Source organism: Lepidochelys kempii, chromosome 3 (assembly GCF_965140285.1).
Source record: "Lepidochelys kempii isolate rLepKem1 chromosome 3, rLepKem1.hap1, whole genome shotgun sequence".
Classification (NCBI taxonomy): domain Eukaryota; kingdom Metazoa; phylum Chordata; order Testudines; family Cheloniidae; genus Lepidochelys; species Lepidochelys kempii.
Window position 1 is genome coordinate 18,729,401 of NC_136382.1, and position 22,366 is coordinate 18,751,766.

At 43.4% G+C, this 22,366-nt stretch overlaps 1 protein-coding gene across 11 annotated transcripts in view; it reads left to right on the top strand.

The window, feature by feature from the left end:
- ITSN2 (intersectin 2) overlaps nucleotides 1-22,366 on the top strand; it is a 122,055-nt gene that overhangs the window by 96,313 nt on the left and 3,376 nt on the right. For 10 of the 11 annotated variants that reach the window (XM_073335823.2, XM_073335822.2, XM_073335827.2 and 7 more), the window contains 10 exons: nucleotides 3,755-3,876; nucleotides 11,271-11,377; nucleotides 13,344-13,527; nucleotides 14,762-14,860; nucleotides 15,062-15,229; nucleotides 16,008-16,220; nucleotides 17,201-17,322; nucleotides 20,616-20,698; nucleotides 21,008-21,091; nucleotides 21,508-21,681. In XM_073335823.2, the coding sequence (XP_073191924.1) occupies nucleotides 3,755-3,876; nucleotides 11,271-11,377; nucleotides 13,344-13,527; nucleotides 14,762-14,860; nucleotides 15,062-15,229; nucleotides 16,008-16,220; nucleotides 17,201-17,322; nucleotides 20,616-20,698; nucleotides 21,008-21,091; nucleotides 21,508-21,681 (1,356 nt within the window). Of the gene's footprint in view, nucleotides 1-3,754; nucleotides 3,877-11,270; nucleotides 11,378-13,343; nucleotides 13,528-14,761; nucleotides 14,861-15,061; nucleotides 15,230-16,007; nucleotides 16,221-17,200; nucleotides 17,323-20,615; nucleotides 20,699-21,007; nucleotides 21,092-21,507; nucleotides 21,682-22,366 lie in introns of those variants that run through there. The other variant, XM_073335831.2, reaches the window with a different exon arrangement.

The following is a 22,366-nucleotide window of genomic DNA, read 5'->3' on the forward strand; positions in this document are numbered from 1 at the left end:
TATTTTTGGATTCTTATTACTTGCCTTCAAGTTGTTAAGTCTTTAGGGTTCTTGTTTTGTAGCTTTTTTTCTGCAACCCCAAGGACTATGAGATTTTTATGAAAATTGAGATTCTCATGATTCCAGAAGCTGGGACTATAAAAAAAATATACTATGGCAAAACTTGGCAACACTGCTAATGATAATAATGCCACTTATATAGCGTTTCTAATTTAATTGTCCAAGCTGAGAAAAATGTGTAAAGGAAAGCGCACCAGTGGTAAACAGCAAATTAGATTTTTTTAACTTATTTCTACCTTAATCAGTTACCAAACTCAGGTCCATGGAGAACTTCCTGGTGGTCAGCAGAGAGCTGGCTCATGATACAGTCCTCTCCTGTCCCCGTTCCCCTCCTCATTGTTCCTATGTATTACACTGCATTGAAGGCAGCCAAAAATGTATTGTTTTCCTAGTACTAATTTTTCATCTAAGTAATTGCTCTAATTGTCATGAGGATGTTGCATGACACTGGTGGGTCTGTGAGACAATCTCTCTGTAAAGATGGAGTCCACAGTATGAAAAAGATTGAAAATTCCCCAAGTTAAAATATTTGCAATATAAATATAGAAATAGGCCTTTTAAAATGATGGTTTTTAACATGCTCTTGTCTCTTTATGTAGAAAATATATATCAGACTTGTCCATTTTCCCTTAAGTCTTTTATTTTCTTCCCTTCACTGTTGTCACTGGGCTTGTGAAGCATTTCTTGAGCATGGAAATAAGCTGCTTACATTGCCAGAAAGCAGTATTTGACTTGCAGGGCCTCTCCCACTTTGTTGGGTGGGGAACCACAGCAGGAGAGCAAATGTTAGCACAAGTTCTGTGTAACTGTTCAGAAGTCACAATGCCCGGGGTAGAACAGAAGATAAGTATTAGCATTATTAAAATGTCTTTGGTTATGGCTTGGCTATGATGAAGTTGGGGTTTGTCGATTCAAAATTATTCCATCCTCAAGAATTAGAACCTGAAAATGATTCTAGGAAATTCAAAAAATGAGGACTCCTTTCTTGCTTCTGTAAAAAGAAAAGGAGTACTTGTGGCACCTTAGAAACTAACAAATTTATTAGAGCATAAGCTTTCGTGAGCTACAGTTCACTTCATCGGATGCATTCAGTGGAAAATACAGTGGGGAGATTTATATACACAGGGAACATGAAACAATGGGTGTTACCATACACACTGTAACGAGAGTGATCAGGTAAGGTGAGCTATTACCAGCAGGAGAGCGGGGGGGGGGGAAATTGTTTCATGTTCTCTGTGTATATAAATCTCCCCACTGTATTTTCCACTGAACGCATCCGATAAAGTGAGCTGTAGCTCACGAAAGCTTATGCTCTCAATAAATTTGTTAGTCTCTAAGGTGCCACAAGTACTCCTTTTCTTTTTATGGATACAGACTAACACGGCTGCTACTCTGAAACCTCTCTTGCTTCTAATATTCTTGGTCTTGTATCACAGAATCATAGAATATCAGGGTTGGAAGGGACCTCAGGAGGTCATCTAGAGGACCAATCCCCAACTAAATCATCCCAGCCAGGGCTTTGTCAAGCCTCGTAGACATTAGTGGCTTCTGGCTTATTCCAAATGGTATTCGTTTTCTCTCTCTCGCTGACTCCCGATCTCTGCTGAACTTAGTTATAAACACTGTGCGTGGAGAAGTTTTTTGTGAATATCTGGATGTTTGTCATAAGTTATCTGGACTATTTGTCTTTTCAAACCTGCTTTGTCCATCTAAACAACCTGTGGATTTTCCAGTCTAATTGGAAAGCTGTTTGCTTTATTTTTTTGTCTTGTAGTTTTTGATGCAAATATTAGACCTCAATCGATTTGATTTGATTTGATTGTTTTCAAAAGCCACCGTCAGTATGGCATATATTAAATTTGTAAAGAGAAGAAAAATTAAAGGTCAGGGTTAGTTTGATGGCCTCTTGTTCGTACAGAATGTTTTGGCTAATAATTTGAGTTAAATGTTCATGTTTCTGTTTATACATCTCCCACATTCAGACAGTCACAGTGTAAAAACAAATACCCCTCCTCTTTGCTTTCAGTTTAAAAATTAGTTATAAACATCCAAGGCGTGTGGCTGCAGCACCATGCAGTAGAACTTTGCAAAAGTGTACCGGTAACTCAGAGGCCCCAGTGTAGATTGATTATTTCTGTAAACTAATTCAGCAAACCACTTATGGCACAGAAGGGAGATGAAAAATATACACCGTCATCTAGAATACCGTATTCAGTTCTGGTCACACTATCTCAGGGTTTGTCTACATGGCAAGTTAGTGCATGGCAAGCCAGGATATCTGCAGACCACTAGCTTGCAGTGCACTCACTGGTCGTCCGGACTCTTCTAGTGTGCAATAAAAATTCCATAGTGCACTCTGACATGTTCCCACGTGGACAAGCCCTCAGAAAGAACATTGCAGAGTTAGCTAGGGTTCAAAGAAGGACAACAAGAATGATTAGGCACGTGGAAACCTATCTTCATAGAGATTGAAAAGATTGGGATAGTTTACTTTAGAAAGGAGACAACTAAGCAGAGCTATGATAAAAGTATATAAGATAATGAATGTTAGAGAGACAGGAGATCGGAAGCTGTCTCACAATATAAGAACAAGGGGACGTTCAGTGTGGCCGATTCAAAACTAATAAGGAAAGCTTTTTCACTCAAGTCTTAATTAGATTGTGAAACTCATTGTCACAGGAAGTTGTTGAGGGAAAGAATTTAGTAAGGCTCAGAGAGGGATTGGATGCTTTTATGGATAAGAAGATTATCCAGAGAATTATCATAGTTAATGCTAAAAAAAGAGTTTTGGTGGGGATAAAAATCTCATGTTTCAGGGTTTAAACCAGTCTATAATTAGGATGAGACTTTCTTGGGGACACAGATTATTCCACATATGCCTGCTGTGGAGTTCTTGCTGCTTTTCTGAAGCATCTGATGCTTGCCAGAGACAAGATAGATCCACAGTTCTGATTCAGTGTAGCTGTTCCTGTGTAGGCATATGTTTAAATCCGTCCCTATTGAGTGAAGTGCTTAATCACATGCTTACCGGCTTTGCTGAAGCAGGGCCTAATTGGTTAAACTTGTTTGTTTGTCTGTTTTTAATTCAAGGATACTGCATCATAAAATGTATTTAACATTAATGAATAGGTACAGTTGAGTTCTAATTATTGAATGCTTCATGTATGCTAGTAAATGGTCTGTAATATAATCATTTGCTATTAAAATATCAGTATTTTCTAAACAGAGTGGAAAACCTGAGATTTCAGTTACCAAAGAGCAGTAACTATTTTGGCAAATGTGCTGCCATTTTAAGGCTTGATTTTCAGGGGTTCTGATCACTTGTAACTCCCATTGACTTCAGCTGGAGTGCTAGGAGCTCAGCGCTTTTGAAAATCAAACAATAAGAGACCACTGTGTATGTTATAAAAATAACGAAGACTGAGTAATACAAGAATGTACTACATATATCTATTTCTTTTTGCTAAGACATGAGACCACTCTTTTTTGTGAGAATTATCAGTTTTTTCAGTTTAGAAAAGTAAGCATTACTGACAGCATTCATTTTAAACGTATTATGGGCTTAGAGCCTCAGCTGGGGTAAATGATTGTATCTTCACTGAAGTACATAATACTGTAGCCATTTATATAAGCTGAGCATCAGCCCTTACAAGTTTAATAGGACCTGAATGACTTGAAATATTTACTTTTCTAGGGTGTGCTGATCTCCAAACTCTTGATACTATGCAACCAATGGAAAGGAAAAGACAGGGCTACATTCATGAGTTGATCCAGACTGAAGAGAGGTACATGGACGATCTTCAGCTTGTCTTAGAGGTGAGAGTTACTTGGAAACAAAAGGTGTTTTAAACAACTGTCACAGCAAAGTCTCTTATCTTCAGTGTCTCGTCCTTATCAGATGATCATTATGACATTTGATTCCTAGCTGAGTGGTGTAAATCTATGCAATCTTAGGGCTTGTCTTCACTACAGGAGTAAATCGACCTAAGTTATGCTACTCCAGCTACGTGAATAATGTAGCTGGAGTCGACGTAGCTTAGGTCAACTTACCCCGGTGTCTTCACTGCGCTGCGTTGACGGGAGATGCTCTCCAATCAACTTCCCTTACTCTTGGAGAACTGGAGTACCGGGGTCGACTGGAGAGCGCTCTGCCATCAATTTAGCGGTTCTTCACTAGACCCGCTAAATCGATCCTTGCTGCATCGATTGCAGCAGCATCCATCTACCCATAGTGAAGATCAGCCCAGAGATGTGAAGGCTTTGATGTTTTAATAACATACAACATGGCAGAGTATGTTTTCTCATTATATCAACTCTTCAAGTACTGAGAATTGCCATGTTTTCTAAAGGAAAGCTGCCAAGTTTGCATTGTAAGACCAGTGCAACTGATTGCTATTCTGTCACTCAGTGCATGTCTACATTGTGCTGGCAAAGTGCTCTAGTGGCATGTGATTTTTAGAGCTTTCTAACGTGTTGCGTTCCAGCTGTCCCATATAGACCCTGCTGGCGTGGTGTAAAAGGCACCTAGTTTACATTAATGTAGTCTTGTGGGGCAGTTAGAGCACTTTACATAACACATCTCTCTGGCAAGCCATGCCGTGTCGCGCAGACAAGCCCTTAGACAGCTATTGTCTGTAGTCATCTTTTACATAACTCTGCAAGTTCTCCTTTGCTGGTATCTTCAGAATATTTGAAGGAAGCCAGCCTGTCCACAGTGCCTTACCAAATTTCATTCAAGCCAGTTACTAAATTGCTTGCTCTGGGACTACATTGCTGCTTCAGTATTTATCTTCTTCCCCTAGAAAAATACCCCTTTCCCTCTGACATTACCCTCAGTTGTGGTTCCTAAAGCAAAAAAGCAATTTAAATATTTTTGCAAGTACTGCACTTTCTCTCACTTGAGTAACTCTTTCCTCCTAAAGGACTTTCTGACTTGGTATTTAGTATTTATGTATCACCCTTTACCTTCAACGTTGGTCTGAGGCATTCAAATATTATGGTGATGAGCGCGGTATAAGTACCTATATAGAACAGAATCGTCTATAGAGGTCAAAGTGCTTTATAAATGTTAACTAGTTCTCACATACTATCGGCATGGGATAGGTAAGTATTGCCTATATTTTATAAGTGGGAAAACAGAGGCAGTGGGTGAGCAACATGTCCATGGCTGAATGGGAAACTATCACAGTTCAGGGTAACAGCACCTGTATTCCTCCTCCATGGTCAAGCAAGGGCACCAACTCTTAGGCTTCTTTTCCCCACTGTGTCTCTCTCCCTTCTGACCAGGGTTTTTCCAGGATCCACCGTTCCCTGCCTTCACTGAGGGGCAAGTCCCCAGCAAGACAGACTGGCTCACCAAGCCTTCTCTCAGGAGGATATAAACAGCACAATTACCCACAGTTAATTTACAACAGAGCCCTTTCTAAACAATCATATTTATTGTTAGGGTAAAAACATTACAGAGAAAACACATTAAAAACAATACAAGAACCTGCACGCTTGTTAATAAGACCAGAGATCACCTCAGTGCCAACAAGGACTCCAGCCCGTGAACAGTCCTATAAACCCCACAAGGAGTTCTTCTGTTGTCACAAGTTCATAACAGCTGTTAGCTCAGCACAAGCACATGCCTGAATCTGTCAGTCATTTTTTCATCTAGTTTGGGCCTCTGGTCTGGTCCTCAGATAGCAGGTGAACAGCAGACAGTGGGTTTCTCCTCAGGATGCAGCTTCAAAAGGATGGGTCCGCAGGTGAGACATTGCCTACCCCTCCTCCCAAATATTTCCTAGGGGGAGCACTTACTTTGTGTCTAGCATGGCGTTTCAAAGAACCCTTTGAAGCTCGTTACACTTCCCAAGGTTGACATTAGTCACCTCTCCTAGAATAGTTATATACAGTCCCACAGTAACACGTAAACATGTGCATGTTTAATACAGTGAGCTCCTCAGATACTTAAGCTTTGTCCAGGATATTGCCATTACTTTCCCAGGAACCAATATCAACTCTGGATTAGGACTCAAGATTCCTGCTTCAGTCATACCCACCTGTGTTTGAGTTGAAATGTTTACTTTCTTTTTACTTACCATGGTGTATCTGATCAGATGTGCCTTTGTGACTGCCACCAACACACTGCAAATTGAACTAGAGCCTTCCAGAGCTGAAGGCATGAGTCTCTGCAACTTGAGCTAAAGAGCCAGGCACTCTTGTTACGGGAGGAACGTAACAGATTCTCATTCTTTGTGGATTGAGCTCAGAGTGGGAAACGTTACATGCACTGACTGACCTGTGAGTTACACGTTGTTTGTACCTGATTGTTCTTCTTTGAGTGCTGGTTCCTGTGTTCATTCCACACCTGGGTAAAGATGTGTACTATGTGTCTCAGAAATTCCAGGATTTTTATTTTAATTCTGCTTTCCCCTGTGCTTCTCACATCCACTGGGAGCAGAAGAAATAGAAACATTGAAATATTGCCTCTAACTCATCATGAGTTTCAATAGTCCTGATTCTGTCAAAGCTAAGGGATTCTGGAAATTTCAGAGAAGCCAGATTTGTAAGATTTTGAGCTACATTTCAGACCGTAAAGATTTAGATAAACTTCTGAGATATTTCTAAGCTCTGAATTAGAGCTTAGAAATAAGCTCTGGGGGAAGGAGACTAAAGCCCTGAGGTAAGTGGGGAAGCGGGATACCGGGAGGAAGCATGAGCAGGAGCGTCTGAGAGGGGAGGGCTCCTGCCTCATACTGAGAACGAGGGGTGATCAGCGGGTTATCTCAAGTGCCTATATACAAATGCACAAAGCCTGGGAAACAAGCAGGGAGAACTGGAGGTCCTGGCAAAGTCAGGGAATTATGATGTGATTGGAATAACAGAGACTTGGTGGGATAACTCGCATGACTGGAGTACTGTCATGGATGGGTATAAACTGTTCAGGAAGGACAGGGAGGCCAGAAAAGGTGGGGGAGTTGCACTGTATGTAAGGGAGCAGTATGACTGCTCAGAGCTCAAGTATGAAACTGCAGAAAAACCTGAGAGTCTCTGGATTAAGTTTAGAAGCGTGAGCAACAAGGGTGATGTCGTGGTGGGAGTCTGCTATAGACCACCGGACCAGGGGGATGAGGTGGACGAGGCTTTCTTCCAGCAACTCACAGAACCTACTAGATCGCAGGCCCTGGTTCTCATGGGCGACTTCAATCATCCTGATATCTGCTGGGAAAGCAATACAGCGGTGCACAGACAATCCAGGAAGTTTTTGGACACTGTAGGGGACAATTTCCTGGTGCAAGTGCTGGAGGAGCCAACTAGGGGTGGAGCTCTTCTTGACCTGCTGCTCACAAACCGGGAAGAATTAGTAGGGGAAGCAAAAGTGGATGGGAACCTGGGAGGCAGTGACCATGAGATGGTCGAGTTCAGGATCCTGACACAAGGAAGAAAGGAAAGCAGCAGAATACGGACCCTGGACTTCAGAAAAGCAGACTTTGACTCCCTCAGGGAACTGATGGGCAAGATCCCTTGGGAGAATAACATGAGGGGGAAAGGAGTCCAGGAGAGCTGGCTGTATTTTAAAGAACCCTTATTGAGGTTACAGGGACAAACCATCCCGATGTGTAGAAAGAATAGTAAATATGGCAGGCGACCAGCTTGGCTTAACAGTGAAATCCTTGCTGATCTTAAACACAAAAAAGAGGCTTACAAGAAGTGGAAGATTGGACAAATGACCAGGGAAGAGTATATAAATATTGCTCGGGCATGTAGGAATGAAATCAGGAAGGCTAAATCACACCTGGAGTTGCAGCTAGCGAGGGATGTTAAGAGTAACAAGAAGGGTTTCTTCAGGTATGTTGGCAATAAGAAGAAAGCCAAGGAAAGCGTGGGCCCCTTACTGAATGAGGGAGGCAACCTAGTGACAGAGGATGTGGAAAAAGCTAATGTATTCAATGCTTTTTTTGCCTCTCTCTTCACGAACAAGGTCAGCTCCCAGACTACTGCACTGGGCAGCACAGCATGGGGAGGAGGTGGCCAGCCCTCTGTGAAGGAAGAAGTGGTTGGGGACTATTTAGAAAAACTGGATGTGCACAAGTCCATGGGGCTGGATGCGTTGCATCCGAGAGTGCTAAAAGAATTGGCGGATGTGATTGCAGAGCCATTGGCCATTATCTTTGAAAACTCATGGCGATCGGGGGAAGTCCCGGAAGACTGGAGAAAGGCTAATGTAGTGCCAATCTTTAAAAAAAGGAAGAAGGAGGATCCTGGGAACTACAGGCCGGTCAGCCTCACCTCAGTCCCCAGAAAAATCATGGAGCATGTCCTCAAGGAATCAATTCTGAAGCACTTAGAGGAGAGGAAAGTGATCAGGAACAGTCAGCATGGATTCACCAAGGGAAAGTCATGCCTGACTAATCTAATTGGCTTCTATGATGAGATAACTAGTTCTGTGGATGAAGGGAAAGCAGTGGACGTGTTATTCCTCTGCTTTAGCAAAGCTTTTGACACGGTCTCCCACAGTATTCTTGTCAGCAAGTTAAAGTAGTATGGGCTGGATGGATGCACTACAAGGTGGGTAGAAAGTTGGCTAGATTTTCGGGCTCAACGGGTAGTGATCAATGGCTCCATGTCTAGTTGGCAGCCGATATCTAGTGGAGTGCCCCAAGGATCGGTCCTGGGGCCGGTTTTGTTCAATATCTTCATTAATGATCTGGAGGATGGTGTGGATTGCACCCTCAGCAAGTTTGCGGATGACACTAAACTGGGAGGAGTGGTAGATACGCTGGAGGGTAGGGATAGGATACTGAGGGACCTAGACAAATTGGAGGATTGGGCCGAAAGAAATCTGATGAGCTTCAACAAGGACAAGTGCAGACTCCTGCACTTAGGATGGAAGAATCCAATGCACCGCTACAGACTAGGGACCGAATGGCTAGGCAGCAGTTCTGCAGAAAAGGACCTAGGGGTGACAGTGGACGAGAAGCTGGATATGAGTCAACAGTGTGCCCTTGTTGCCAAGAAGGCCAATGGGATTTTGGGATGTATAAGTAGGGGCATTGCCAGCAGATCGAGGGACGTGATCGTTCCCCTCTATTCGACATTGGTGAGGCCTCATCTGGAGTACTGTGTTCAGTTTTGGGCCCCACACTACAAGAAGGATGTGGAGAAATTGGAGAGAGTCCAGCGAAGGGCAGCAAAAATGATTAGGGGTCTGGAACACATGACTTATGAGGAGAGGCTGAGGGAACTGGGACTGTTTAGTCTACGGAAGAGGAGAATGAGGGGGGATTTGATAGCTGCTTTTAACTACCTGAAAGGTGGATCCAAAGAGGATGGATCTAGACTATTCTCAGTGATAGCAGATGACAGGACAAGGAGTAATGGTCTCAAGTTGCAGTGGGGGAGATTTAGGTTGGATATTAGGAAAAAACTTTTTCACTAGGAGGGTGGTAAAACACTGGAATGCGTTACCTAGGGAGGTGGTGGAATCCCCTTCCTTAGAAGTTTTTAAGGTCAGGCTTGACAAAGCCCTGGCTGGGATGATTTAGTTGGGATTGGTCCTGCTCTGGGCAGGGGGTTGGACTAGATGGCCTCCAGAGGTCCCTTCCAACTCTGTTATTCTATGATTCTATGATTCTAACTGAACTTCTGAATCTCTAGAGGTTCACCCATCACTAGTTAGGGCCTCTTTGAGCCCCTTCACCATGGCAATGCTCTTAGTAGGGGAGTATTCTTTTGTGGTGGTTTTCTTTAATTTGTCTATTCAGATTTTTCAAATTGCACCCATTTAGGGTTCTAGATGCATGTACAATACACTGTATAAGTACCGGTACATATCAAACAGTGGTCAGGATGGCACAATAGCAATATTGAAATCCTCCTAATTCTTTCCCTCAGGAGTTATCTGGGACGTTGTGTGTGCCCCAAAGAGTGAGCTCATGCTCTGACATTCTAAGGCGTTAGCAAGTTCCAGAGTCTAGGGCCAACTACTTACAGTGCCCTGCCCCAGTCCTCTGACAAACCCCTCCAGGACTGTAAATTCAAATGTTGATTTCAACTACACAAAGAGACATGATATCTTAAGGTACATTGGGCTCAAGCCAACAAAGAGCTTTATAGATCAAGAGCTTTTTGCTTTCTTCCTCTACTTTCTTCCAATCCACTTGCTTTCCCTCCTCCATCTCTTGTAGAATTAATCTGTTGCTGCATGGTATAAATTCTCATTGGGTAATGGTTCTTTCCAATTCTTATCTATCTTCTGTGTGCTTCTTCCCTACCAGTTCTCGCTGTACTGCATCTAGGATCCTTTAATTCTTCTGAATGTTACACAATGAGAAAGCAATGTTTGCTCCCCGGCAGTCTCTCTAATTATAGCATTATGGCAGGTGTCACCAGGAGGTGCTGCTGCATGTAGTCTTCCAAATTATTTTTTCTTAGTGTGTGAGCAAAAGTTAAGTCTTAGGAAGCCATGCTGTGGTGATGACAGTTTGGGCTATGCAAAGTTCTGTGTAAAAGTGGTGGGTTCTTGGACAGGAGCTGTGCAAGCACCAGCAGAGTATACTCTCCTGTCTGGGCTCTGATTAAACTAAATTCTTGAAGCAAGGATGGTTTGTGGTTAGGGCGATAGCCTAGGACCTGGAAGAGCTGGGCTCAGTTCCCAGCTCCGCCATAAACCTCCGGTGTGACCATATGGAGCCATATAAGTACTTACGAGAGAGATCTAGATAGGCAGAGTTTCCCTCTGGAAACCAGGCATTGGTGTTGGGCTGAGCTTCTTGAAAGAAGGTCTTCACATGCATGCTAGTTGACTGTCACTGTTCCGGGACTGGCTGTATATGTGTAAATAAAATAAGTTATGTTTGAGTATATCCAGACTCTGCCTCACTGATTTTTTTTGCCATGGTGAAGCCCATCTGCAGGGCCCTGACACCTGCTACCACTTAGCAAAGAGGTGATGCTGGTGTCAGAATGCAATACTGCTTTGGAAGAAGGGGCAACCATAGGAACACACAGGAAGCATCTGTAGGAAGTGACCTGGAAAAAAATTCCATTAAAGAGCTTGCGTGTCTGCAGTGATTCTCAGGAGAAATGAATGGGTGGATACCACAAAGTTCTGAATGCATCAGTGCATTAAGTTTCAGACCATTAATAATTTAAGAAAAGACAGCTGGCCATGTTCTGCTTTCTCTGTGTTTGAAGTTGCTCACATGTCTGTTCTTTGACTGTAGGTTTTCCAGAAACGAATGGCTGAATCAGGCTGTCTCACAGAAGAAGAAATGGGATTGATCTTTGTTAACTGGAAGGAGCTCATAATGTCTAATACAAAGTTACTTAAGTGAGTACAGCTAGCATGTGTGCCTCCTAAAAGAGAGCCCACTAATGTCTAAGCTTTCCCCAAAATGATAATGTATTCTCCCAATCCACTCGGCAGGAACTGGTTTTCTTGTAAGGCGTGGTCGACACTAGAAAATTAGGTTGGCATAATACGTCAATCAGGGATGTGAAAAATCCACAACCCTGAGCGGCATAGTTATGCCAACCCAAGTTCTCGTGTGGATGGTGCTAGGTCAATGGAAGAAGTCCTCCATCGACCTAACTACCGCCTCTCGGGCAGGTGAATTACCTGCGCCGACAGGAGAATCCCTCCTATCACCGTAGGTAGTGTCTACACTGAAGCGCTACAGCAGCGCAGCTGTGCCTCTGTAGCATTTTAAGTGTAGACAGGCCCTCAGTGTTTCTGCTCCTGCCTCAGAGGCTCGTTCACCTGCACATCCATCAATGTGATATATGCCATCATGTGCCAGCAATGCCCCTCTGCCATGGACATTGGTCAAACTGGACAGTCTCTACGTAAAAGAATAAATGGACACAAATCAGACGTCAAGAATTATAACATTCATAAACCAGTCAGAGAACACTTCAATCTCTCTGGTCACGCGATTACAGACATGAAAGTTGCGATATTACAACAAAAAAACTTCAAATCCAGACTCCAGTGAGAGACTGTTGAATTGGAATTCATTTGCAAATTGGATACAATTAACTTAGGCTTGAATAGAGACTGGGAGTGGCTAAGTCATTATGAAAGGTAACCTATTTCCCCTTGTTTTTTCCTACCCCCCCGCTCCCCCTGCCAGCCGTTCTTGTTAAACCCTGGATTTGTGCTGGAAATGGCCCACCTTGATTATCATACACACTGTAAGGAGAGTGATCACTTTAGATAAGCTATTACCAGCAGGAGAGTGGGGTGGGGGGAGGTATTTTTTCATGCTTTGTGTGTATAAAAAGATCTTCTACACTTTCCACAGTATGCATCCGATGAAGTGAGCTGTAGCTCACGAAAGCTTATGCTCAAATAAAGTTAGTCTCTAAGGTGCCACAAGTACTCCTTTTTTTTTTTTTGCTCCTGCTGATTATTTCCCACTTGATAATCCTGCGATGTCAATTCAGAGCATTTAAGTATAATGTCACAAAGAAAGGGTTATGAGAGGGAAAGGAACAAAGAACGGGAGCAGGTGAACTTTTAACGGAGGGCCTTAGAAATATAGAATATGTGAGGAAAATATATATATAACATGTTTTTCAGAGTTTTCTGAGAGTGAATTTTTGCAATGACAAACCTGTTAATTATTTACTATAAGGTGGGATGATGCTGTAGGCATGTGCGGGATTAAATCCGACTAGATCAGCATTTGTCAAACTGGACATCGGACCTAAAAGGTCAGACTGTTGTAGAAAGGTCTTGAGAGTGGCAGCTGCTGGCTGGGTGTCCAGCTCTGAAGGCAGTGCCACCGACAGCTGCAGCACAGAAGCCGCAGCACATGCTATGGCGGGAGGTGGGGGAAGTCACCACTTTTTGGGGGAGAGTGGTCATCACAACCAGAAATATTTTCAAAGGGGATTCCAGCAAAAAATATTTTGAGAACCCCTGGACTGGATGATCATGATGGTCCGTTCTTTGACCTTAAAGTCTATAAGTCTGTGGAGGCCAGTGGTTGCACTGTTTGTCCAAAAACGCCTTGAAGGGGAGGGAGTATTCCCATTGTTTCAGATATCACTTCCTCAGCAATCTACATCTGTTATTCAAATCTGTCAGTACAGCATGCAGTGCCAGCATTCAGTCAGATTTGTGATACATCTGAGGCCTAACAGTTCTGGAAGGGAGGTTTTTTTTCTGTAGGAACTCGATGATATTGAGTGGAATCAGGAATCCACCTGTCTGACAGATGGAAATTCTGAGACTCCAGGATTAGGCCACTTCTGCATTACAGAGTCAAACTGTGAAATTCTCTCCTCTGCAGAGCCCTGCGTGTGCGTAAGAAGACAGGAGGAGAAAAAATGCCGGTGCAGATGATGGGGGACATCCTGGCTGCCGAGCTCTCTCACATGCAGGCCTATATCAGATTCTGCAGTTGCCAGCTCAATGGAGCTGCATTGCTGCAACGGAAAACAGATGAAGAAACAGAGTTCAAAGAATTCTTAAAGGTATTCTATTCATATTGTATCCTGATTTCCTTTCCCTTGATGGCAGGGCACGTTCAAAAGCCTGTCCAACGAAAGGTTGACTTGACCAGAAAAATCCAGGACTTCAGAATCCTTCATGCATAGATAAAATCCTCTGCTTTCCTATGAATCTGATATGCGGATAGTGTTAACATTCAGTGACAGTTGCTGTAGAACGTGTTCTTCTTGTTCGCTTGCGAGTGTTTTATTCCATTTTCCATTTCACTGCTTTACATTAATCCAGCATAGTTGCTGCACCTTCAAAGTTACAGTGCTTGTGTTTGCCTTTTTTTCACGATTCATGCTAAAAAAGAGGTTGGAGTTGATTGATTTGGACTGCAAGGCTTTTAAACACCCCGTATAACTGGCAAAATCAATGAGCTGTTGCTGGATTGTTCTGTTTTGGACTGTGTGATTACTATAGGTGCAAGGACTTCACAAAAGTGAGACATGCACCATGAGGCTAACAGAGAGCATAACATTACATAAAATAACGAAGAGTAAGGAACTGCTCCTGCAGCTCTACTGATGAGTTGTCTTTGATGAAGGACAATCAGCAGCGAAGGGGAAAATACCAAAACATTTGACACAGAGTTTAGGTTTTTTTTTTTTTTAAACAAACTCTCCTGGATCCTTATGTAAAATAAAAACGAAGTCAGCTTTAAATTATAGGGTTTTGGTGACTACAGGAACTTCACTTTCCTGGCTTATGTTGGCAGAATGTCTCAGGTTTGTCTACACTGAAATTAACCACCAGTGGCAGGCTTGTGGCAGCTGACTGGAGCTCATGGGGCGGGGACTGTGCTGCTGTTTAATTGCAGTGTAAACGTTCAGGCTCAGGCTGCAGTCCTAGTTCTGGGACCCTCCCACCTCGCATGGTCCTAGAGCCTGGGCTCCAGCCCGAGCCTGAACATCTACACCTCAATTAAAGAGCCCCTTAGCCCAAGCCCTGGGACCCCGAGTCAGCTGGAATGGGCCAGACGCAGGTTTTTAATTGAAGTGTAGAGTAGACATACCCTCAGTAGAATGACAGTTCTATCATTCTTTGCCATTGGTTCTAAATGTAAATGCACTGTGATTTTTCACCTAGATCGGCTCTAGGATTTCTTGCAGTAACTGGGAAGATTCATTCCATTAGGCACTGTTCAGTGCAGTGATGCAAATAGTTACTTTTATTTCTTGATCAGTAATGCAATGTCTCTGGATTACACCATAGAAACTAGCCTCTGACCCTCGCTGTAAAGGAATGCCACTCTCCAGCTTCCTGCTGAAACCTATGCAGAGAATTACACGCTACCCTCTGCTCATAAAGAGCGTGAGTATCCTGGGTTTGTAAAATTCTGAATCTTGTAGCATTTTAAATTTGATTTTGGTATCAGTATAACTGCGGTTGCAAAACAGAGAAAGCATTGTTATGTAATAAGGATTTCCTTATAAGTGTATCACATCTGGCGCCTATCCTTACCTGGGTTTTATCTCTGTCTGTTTCTGTTTCCTCCCTTCTGATCCCAACCAGATTCTGGAGAATACCCCAGAAAACCACCCAGATCACAGTAATCTCAAGCTTGCCTTGGAACGCGCAGAGGAGCTGTGTTCTCAAGTTAATGAAGGCGTGCGTGAGAAAGAGAACTCAGACAGGCTGGAGTGGATACAGTCCCATGTACAGTGTGAAGGACTTGCTGAGGTAACTGGCTTAGCTAGTGCTTGGGTGGCTGGCATAGATAGGGGTGTAATGTAGAGCCTTTTAAAGTTAATTTACACAGAAACCAGGTAGGAAAAAATAAGTGGTGGTAGCATGTTCTGTCAGCTAACATCACCTGAGCTCTACCCACTTGTGATCTCAAAGGGAGATGCCACTCACTAGATTGTGTGAATATCCATAATATGATTATCCCTCACCTTTCTTGCCTGCTTTGAGCAGCAGTGAAATTGCTGACGCTTTAAACTTGTACCATTAAACTTCAGTTAATATTAACTGAAGCAATTTCCCACTCTTCAGATTTTGCTTAAGCTGCCAGCAAACTGAGGCAGATGTTCCTATGTGGTATTACTCTTTGTCCACATTTTTGAAGTTTTTCTTCACAACAGTAAGAGCCTAGAAACTATTTTTAAACTTAATTCTCGAGCACAAGATGGCAGCCACTAGGGAAAAGTTTCAGCTCACCAGCCCAGTCAGACTCCTGAATTTGTGGTCTTAAAGCCCTAAACTAATGTTTTTCGTTGAGAATAGGGCTGAAACCACTACAGATTATAGGGAAGTTGACTTCTCTTAAGACTTGCTAGGATTCTTTCCCATGTACTATAAACTACTGGGGGAAATACACAAGAATTCTGCCTGCATTAAACAAAGAAGGTAGGATTTTGAGGGTCATAACCAATAATCACTCCGAAGACAATCAGAAAACGATGTACATAATATCCAGCTGCTGCTGCTACTCACATATTGATTATATCTCTCTTAGCAACCGATTTTCAACTCCATTACAAACTGCCTGGGACCCCGAAAGCTCCTGCACAGCGGCAAGCTCTATAAAACAAAGAGCAATAAGGAACTATATGGCTTCCTCTTCAATGACTTCCTGCTCCTTACCTACATGGTCAAGCAGTTTGTTTCTTCAGGGTCAGATAAACTGTTCAGCCCCAAGTCCCACTCTCAGTTCAAAATGTATAAAATGGTGAGTGAATTAAAAAGCAAATTAGTAGTTCTTGATCTCTTAATAGGAATCCTGTTCTCTCTCTCTCTCTGTGGTGATACATTATCTAGTGCTGCTTGATTATTCACGGTTGTACTGAGTATTGCACAGTCTCGACTGTATTGGGTGTAATTTTCAGTCATTGGGACTGAACGTTGACTATGTGGGGATTTTCTCTCAGTGGACACACAACCCCTATTCAGGAAATGTGAGTATGCTGAAGAGAGAGCCCTCCTTGCATCAATTTTATAAAATCCTCTCTCTGCTTCATAGTCAAGTACCTCCACAGTACTCTGGCCAATCTGGTCAGAAACAGGAACCTGAGGTGAGGCTCTTAAATCCACATTAATATTCATTCATTCACTGATTTTTGAGGACAAGGTGCATGGTGCTCAGTGGTTTTGAAAATTAGGCCACTTGTTTAGAACCCTAAATGTTGACTTGTGAGCCTAACTTTAGTCCCCTGTACTTGAAAATGTGGGCCTCTGGGTCCAACCCCTGAATGCTTCCCAATGAGTGCTCACAGTGCTCCTGAAGGGGGTAGGCAAGTACGCTCATTTTCTGATGGAGGAAACCTAAGATGCTGAGAGGTTAAGTGGTTTGCTCAAAGCCACACACTAAGTCTGTGATAAAGTTGGGAGTAAAAAGCAGGAACTCCTGTTTCCCAGTCTTGCATTCATCCATGCTGTTTCACTGCTTATACAGCTCTTTCCTTTTCATAAAGCAGTTTTCTTAGGTAGCCAAGAGTGTGTTTTAGCCCTGTATTTGCTGGTTTATCTCTTAGTCCTAGAAAGAGTTTCTAAAATCTTTAAATATTGATCTCTCTGTTTTTCTGGTGTCCTGAGAGGGGTGTTCACTTTCTTTAGCAAAAGAAGATGTATTTAAATATCATAGTTTTGTTTCTGCTTATCATCACAGTGAGTTTGCCACAGCGAAGTTTGACTTTCCTGTATGTCTTTCAGCCTCTTTTCCTTAATGAAGTCCTAGTGAAATTGCCAACCGACCCTTCGAGTGATGATCCAGTTTTCCATATCTCCCACATTGACAGAGTCTACACGCTAAAAACAGACAATATTAATGAGAGGTGAGTACCAGACATGCTGAGCCTTTTGGGACCTCGGTGGGTGGAAGAAAAATGTGTTTAAGCCAGACACTCCAGTGGCTTGTTGCAGTTTAAGGGCAGCAGAACTTCTACCAGATTACTCCTCTGTACACTAATGTGGGAGTGCTTACACCGTGCAGAACTCACTTCAGACACACATGGACAAGCTGAAGGCATGGGGAAACTTTCTGTTGACTCACTGGGTGTTAGATAAGATCCATGGTGAGCGTTCAGCCAAGAGCTGGCTCCCTACCAAGTCTGTAAAGATTTGTCTGTCAATTCAGGGGGTTTCCTTCTGGACTCAGAACACACAGTGGACTTGTAAATAATTTTCTCACCTGCAAGTACACAGAGAGAGCCTGTTTTGCCCTCATCATACTAGTCTAAATCAGGATGAACTGCTTTGAAGTCAGTGGAGTTACAAGCTGGTGTAGGAGGGGGGGTCTTTGTAATAAGCCATCAGCTCTTCTTAGCTACATTTTTGTCTGCTGGAAGGCTGGTGTCTCAAAGGATAATCGGCTTGTTCCATGATCCCACTGAGTATTTAATATGAGCTAGCAGTTCATAATGGGGAAGCATTTTCACTTGGCAAAGAGACTGGAACAAGAAGCTGGAGGGAGGAGGACTGAGGTTGGATGAGGAGGACTGGCTGGGTCAGAAGACTCGGACAGGGATCAGAAGCCTCAGGAGTGAGACTGGGACTCAGGAAGGAAGGAGAATGAGACTGGGACAAGGATCTAAGGGTGGAGAAAAGACAGGACTGGGACAAGGACAGAGTCACGGAGTGACACTGACCATTTAAGAGGAAGTGTGATGTATTAGCTGTCTCCTAACTGGGCTTAAATAAGGTCACCTTTGCTCTATGGGGAGAAGATTTAGTAAGTTGGAGGCAGAGACAGCAGGAATCAGCCAGGAAAAGGGGCAGGTGAGAGTTGACAAATACCAGGATTATTGAGAGGACCCTGAAGGAACCAGTAGTTGGTTTCTGGGAGAAGGCAGGAGAGCAGCAAGAGGGGTTCGCTGGCTGACTTCCCAGATCCAGAGGGCTGAAAGGGACTGAAAGTCACAGCAGCAGAGGGAGGTGCCTCCTGATGTCTAAGCTGGAGAGCCGAAGCTGAGGGCCAGAGAGGGCTGAAGGCAGAGGAGCAGCAAAGTCACTTATCCGCTGGCATCTCCTTACCTGGAGAGCTGGAGCTGGGGAAACAGTGAGAGAGCCAGGGGGAGTAAGGGGTGCTTCCCTGGTGAGGATGATCTCCCACCAGAAAGGCTGTGGGGTTTGCTCTGGGAAGAGGAGGGTTGCACTCCAGTTGGAAGGGCTGGGGTGTCTGTCCTGGCTGAGGGACAGAAGAGGATGGACAGAGTCTGGGTGTGGCAGAAGACACTGGGATATGGTATTTGTTAGGTCAATGGATGAGGTGTATTTGATAGACCACTTGCACTGTGGTGCTACATGAACTATGTTTTGGGACCTACGTTTTGGATTGTTTGTGCAATCAATGTTTTGTAATAAACTAGCCACTAGGAGGGGTATTCTTGAGGCAAGAGACCCTGGTGTGGAGTTAGTGGGGACTCTGAAGAAGGGAAACTGAGGTGGTCTGCTACAGGAGCATGATCTAGGCTGGGGTTGCCCTCTAACAGACAGGTTTGAGGGGGGATGGGACAGAAGGGGTCAAGCTTTGCAGAGTAGGTAGAAGAATCTGTGCCCACAAGAGCACACTCCCTTCTAGAGCCTGGAATGGAACCCAAAATCCCTGAATCTCACCATATCTCTGCTGTCAGCAAATATCTGTGTAACCCACTGGCAGTGTGTGTCCAATTCCCTCTAGTGCTGTTCCACACAGAGGATGACAACTTATTACTGCTATCCGTAACGCCATTAGCTGAAGTGGAAGAGGCGTGTGTGATGGATCTAAAGGTTTCAACCCTACTGATGACCCATGTATCAATATGATGCCAGCTAATGGAATTCATTTTTTTCAGTTTGCTTTTTTCAAAACCTAGGAAATTAAACACAAAAATAATGTTAAAAGAAAATTGTTAAGGATGCAATGTCAACCACTCAAAAGTTAGAGGTCCTGAGGAAAAAGTAGTATGTGATCAAAAAGTTAAAGACCGTATCATAATGTAGAGTAGACAAACAAGGGGACTGACCTAAGGGTGCACAAGCAACCCTAACTGTGGCATTTCCTAACTCTTGAGTGCTTGACTTTGCAATCTTAATAACGTTTTTTTAACATAGTGGTTTTGTGTGTAATATCCCATGTATAGGCTACCCACATGTGCCAGTCTAATTTTTAGGTCATGTCCTTTTCCTGATGCATAATTAGCACAGGCTTCTCTTTGTCTAGACCAACATATTGCATAAAACTGAGACCCTTTGGAGAAGGTTTAAATTACACTAAAAACATTGTTCTCCATAAAACCGATTGCAAAATTCTCAGCCTCCATGAGATTCACGCCACTCATCTCTACACACCCCACATACCAGTACCAGAGCACACATACCAGCTAAGGAGAGGGCTGATGCCACTGCTCTGGGCTGTGTCGGGTAGGCAAGAGACCATTTTTCTGACGATTTCCCATGGTAGTTGGGGGCAATGGACCAAGCCTTTGCTAGGTCCCCTTACTCCAAAGATGGCCACAGAGGCACCTTCACAAAGCCCATAAAGGAGGGAGCACAGTCTAACCTTCGCTTTGTTAGACTCCAAGAGCTCAATCTAACTGGTATATCACTATGAAGCAGGTTCTCCAGTCTCATAATTGTTCTCATGGCTCTTCTCTGAACCCCTTCCAATTTATCAACATCCTTCTTGAATTGTGGGCACCACTATTCCAGCAGCAGTCGCACCAGTGCCAAATACAGAGGTAAAATAACCTCTCTACTTGTGCTTGAGATTCCTGTTTATGCATCTCAGGATCACATGAGCTTTTTTGGCCATGTCACACTGGGAGGTCATGTTCAGCTGATTATCTGCTACAACCCCTAAATCTTTTTCAGAGTCGCTGCTTCCCAGGACAGAGCCCCCGTCCTGTAAGGACTGGCTACAGTCTTTGTTCCTGGATGTATCCATTTACAGTTAGCCATAATTTTACATCAAATGAATAGATGATGGTGGGATCCTTGTGGTCAAGGAGACCTCAGATCAGCTCATCTCAAAAGAAGGGAACAAAAAAATGTGACTTGAATTAAAGACCGTGAGATTTATTAAGTGTTGCTGGAATAACAAGCAAGATTCTTGGCTCCAAAGTGACTCTGCAGGGATTAATTTTCACAGGACGGCCTGGGTCCAGAAGATCAAAGGAGCATCAGAGCAGTATATTGAAACTGAGAAGAAGAAACGGGAAAAAGCTTATCAAGGTACAAAATGTGGGCACTGGCCTAAAAGGGTGCAGTGCTCTCGTGTGCCTGGAAGGATTTCAGAGTCTTCTCTTGAGGAAGCAGCTTCCAAGGTGGTTGAGCTAATGTCCCTCTTCCAAATGATTAACTCTTGACTGGGAGTGTAGGTGCTATTGCATGGCTGAGTGTGTAACTCGTGTATTAATAGAAGGGGTCTCTACATATCAACTGACTACATCACTTGTTCCAAATGGGACAAATTAAAGTAATATTGTTGCCAGTTTTATTTGTACTGTCAAGCTGTTTATTAATTCTGATTTTCTTTTCCAGCACGCTCACAGAAGAGCTCAGGGATAGGACGCTTGATGGTACATGTGATTGAAGCTACAGAGCTGAAAGCCTGTAAACCTAATGGTAATAATTTAGGGGTGGAAGGCTAGTACATTCAGAGAGGCGGGTTAAGAGTTCATTGAGTCAGGCAAAAGTGCAGATTTCAGTGACAGGGGTGGCTCTCAGGGATGCAATGGGGTGACATCTTTCTGCTGTACTAGTGAATAAGTTGTTGCCTAATCCAAGCTTTTGGGATGGCAGCGCAGAATGCACCTTCAAAGAGCAGTCACAATAGGTGAGAGGTTTTTGTATTGGGCTGTACATTTGTGTAAATCCAGCCTCTGAGGAAGACTTTTACTTTGAAGAATAAGATGAAGAACAAGAGAAACGTGAGAGCGCCTTGGCTGTGGTCTGGCTCTTTTGTGTGTTCCTATTAATAAAGACTCTTCAGTACTAGATCTGCTTAGGGAAAAGCATTTCACCATTTGTCCTATGCTTAGGGAAAAGCAATCCGTATTGTGAAATCAGCATGGGATCGCAGAGCTATTCAACCAGGACGCTGCAGGACACTTTGAACCCTAAGTGGAACTTCAATTGTCAGTTCTTTATTAAGGACCTTTATCAGGATGTGCTGTGTATCACCATGTTTGACCGGGATCAGTTCTCACCTGATGGTAGGTATAAACATATTTTCAGGACATGGAGAATTCTCTGATCATTTTGATTGTGCTGCATGTTTTCCTCCCAAATAGCCACAAGGGCTTAACATGTGGTCCCACTCTGAGAAAAAGACACTTTCTTACTCAGTAGGTATGTTAGCCCTGCAAAGTCAACACAACTCTGGGTGATCAAGCTGGATTCTATTCGGTCTTGTCCATCAGCAACAGAAGTGTTTCTTTTCAGTCTGTTACACCTGTCTAAGTCCCTGGAGGAAAATGGGGCTGCAGAAGTGTCACTGAAGGCAGAATGTGTTCCCTTCATTGCTGGTTGTGATGCATGGGAAAGAAGTCAGCTTGAGTCTCAGATCCCAGGTTACATTGGCAGACCTGGCAGTTACAAAAACCATTTTTTTTACCTGTAAGCTGAGCACATTTGATATGGAAATCATTAACTCACAATAAACAGGGGACCTCCCAGTGACATTTCAAGGTAGAACCTTATTTTTATACATGCGGTACTACTGTGTACTATAGCAGTATGCATGAGATTGTCAGGATGAAAGCTGTATCCTTGTAAACACACCTGTAGGACTGTTGTTCAGAATCATCATTCCTCATGGAGAGAATAAAATACATAAATCTAATTAAAAGTGGCTGAGTTAAGGCAGTTAAACCCCTTGGTTTTCTTCTTGGCACGGCA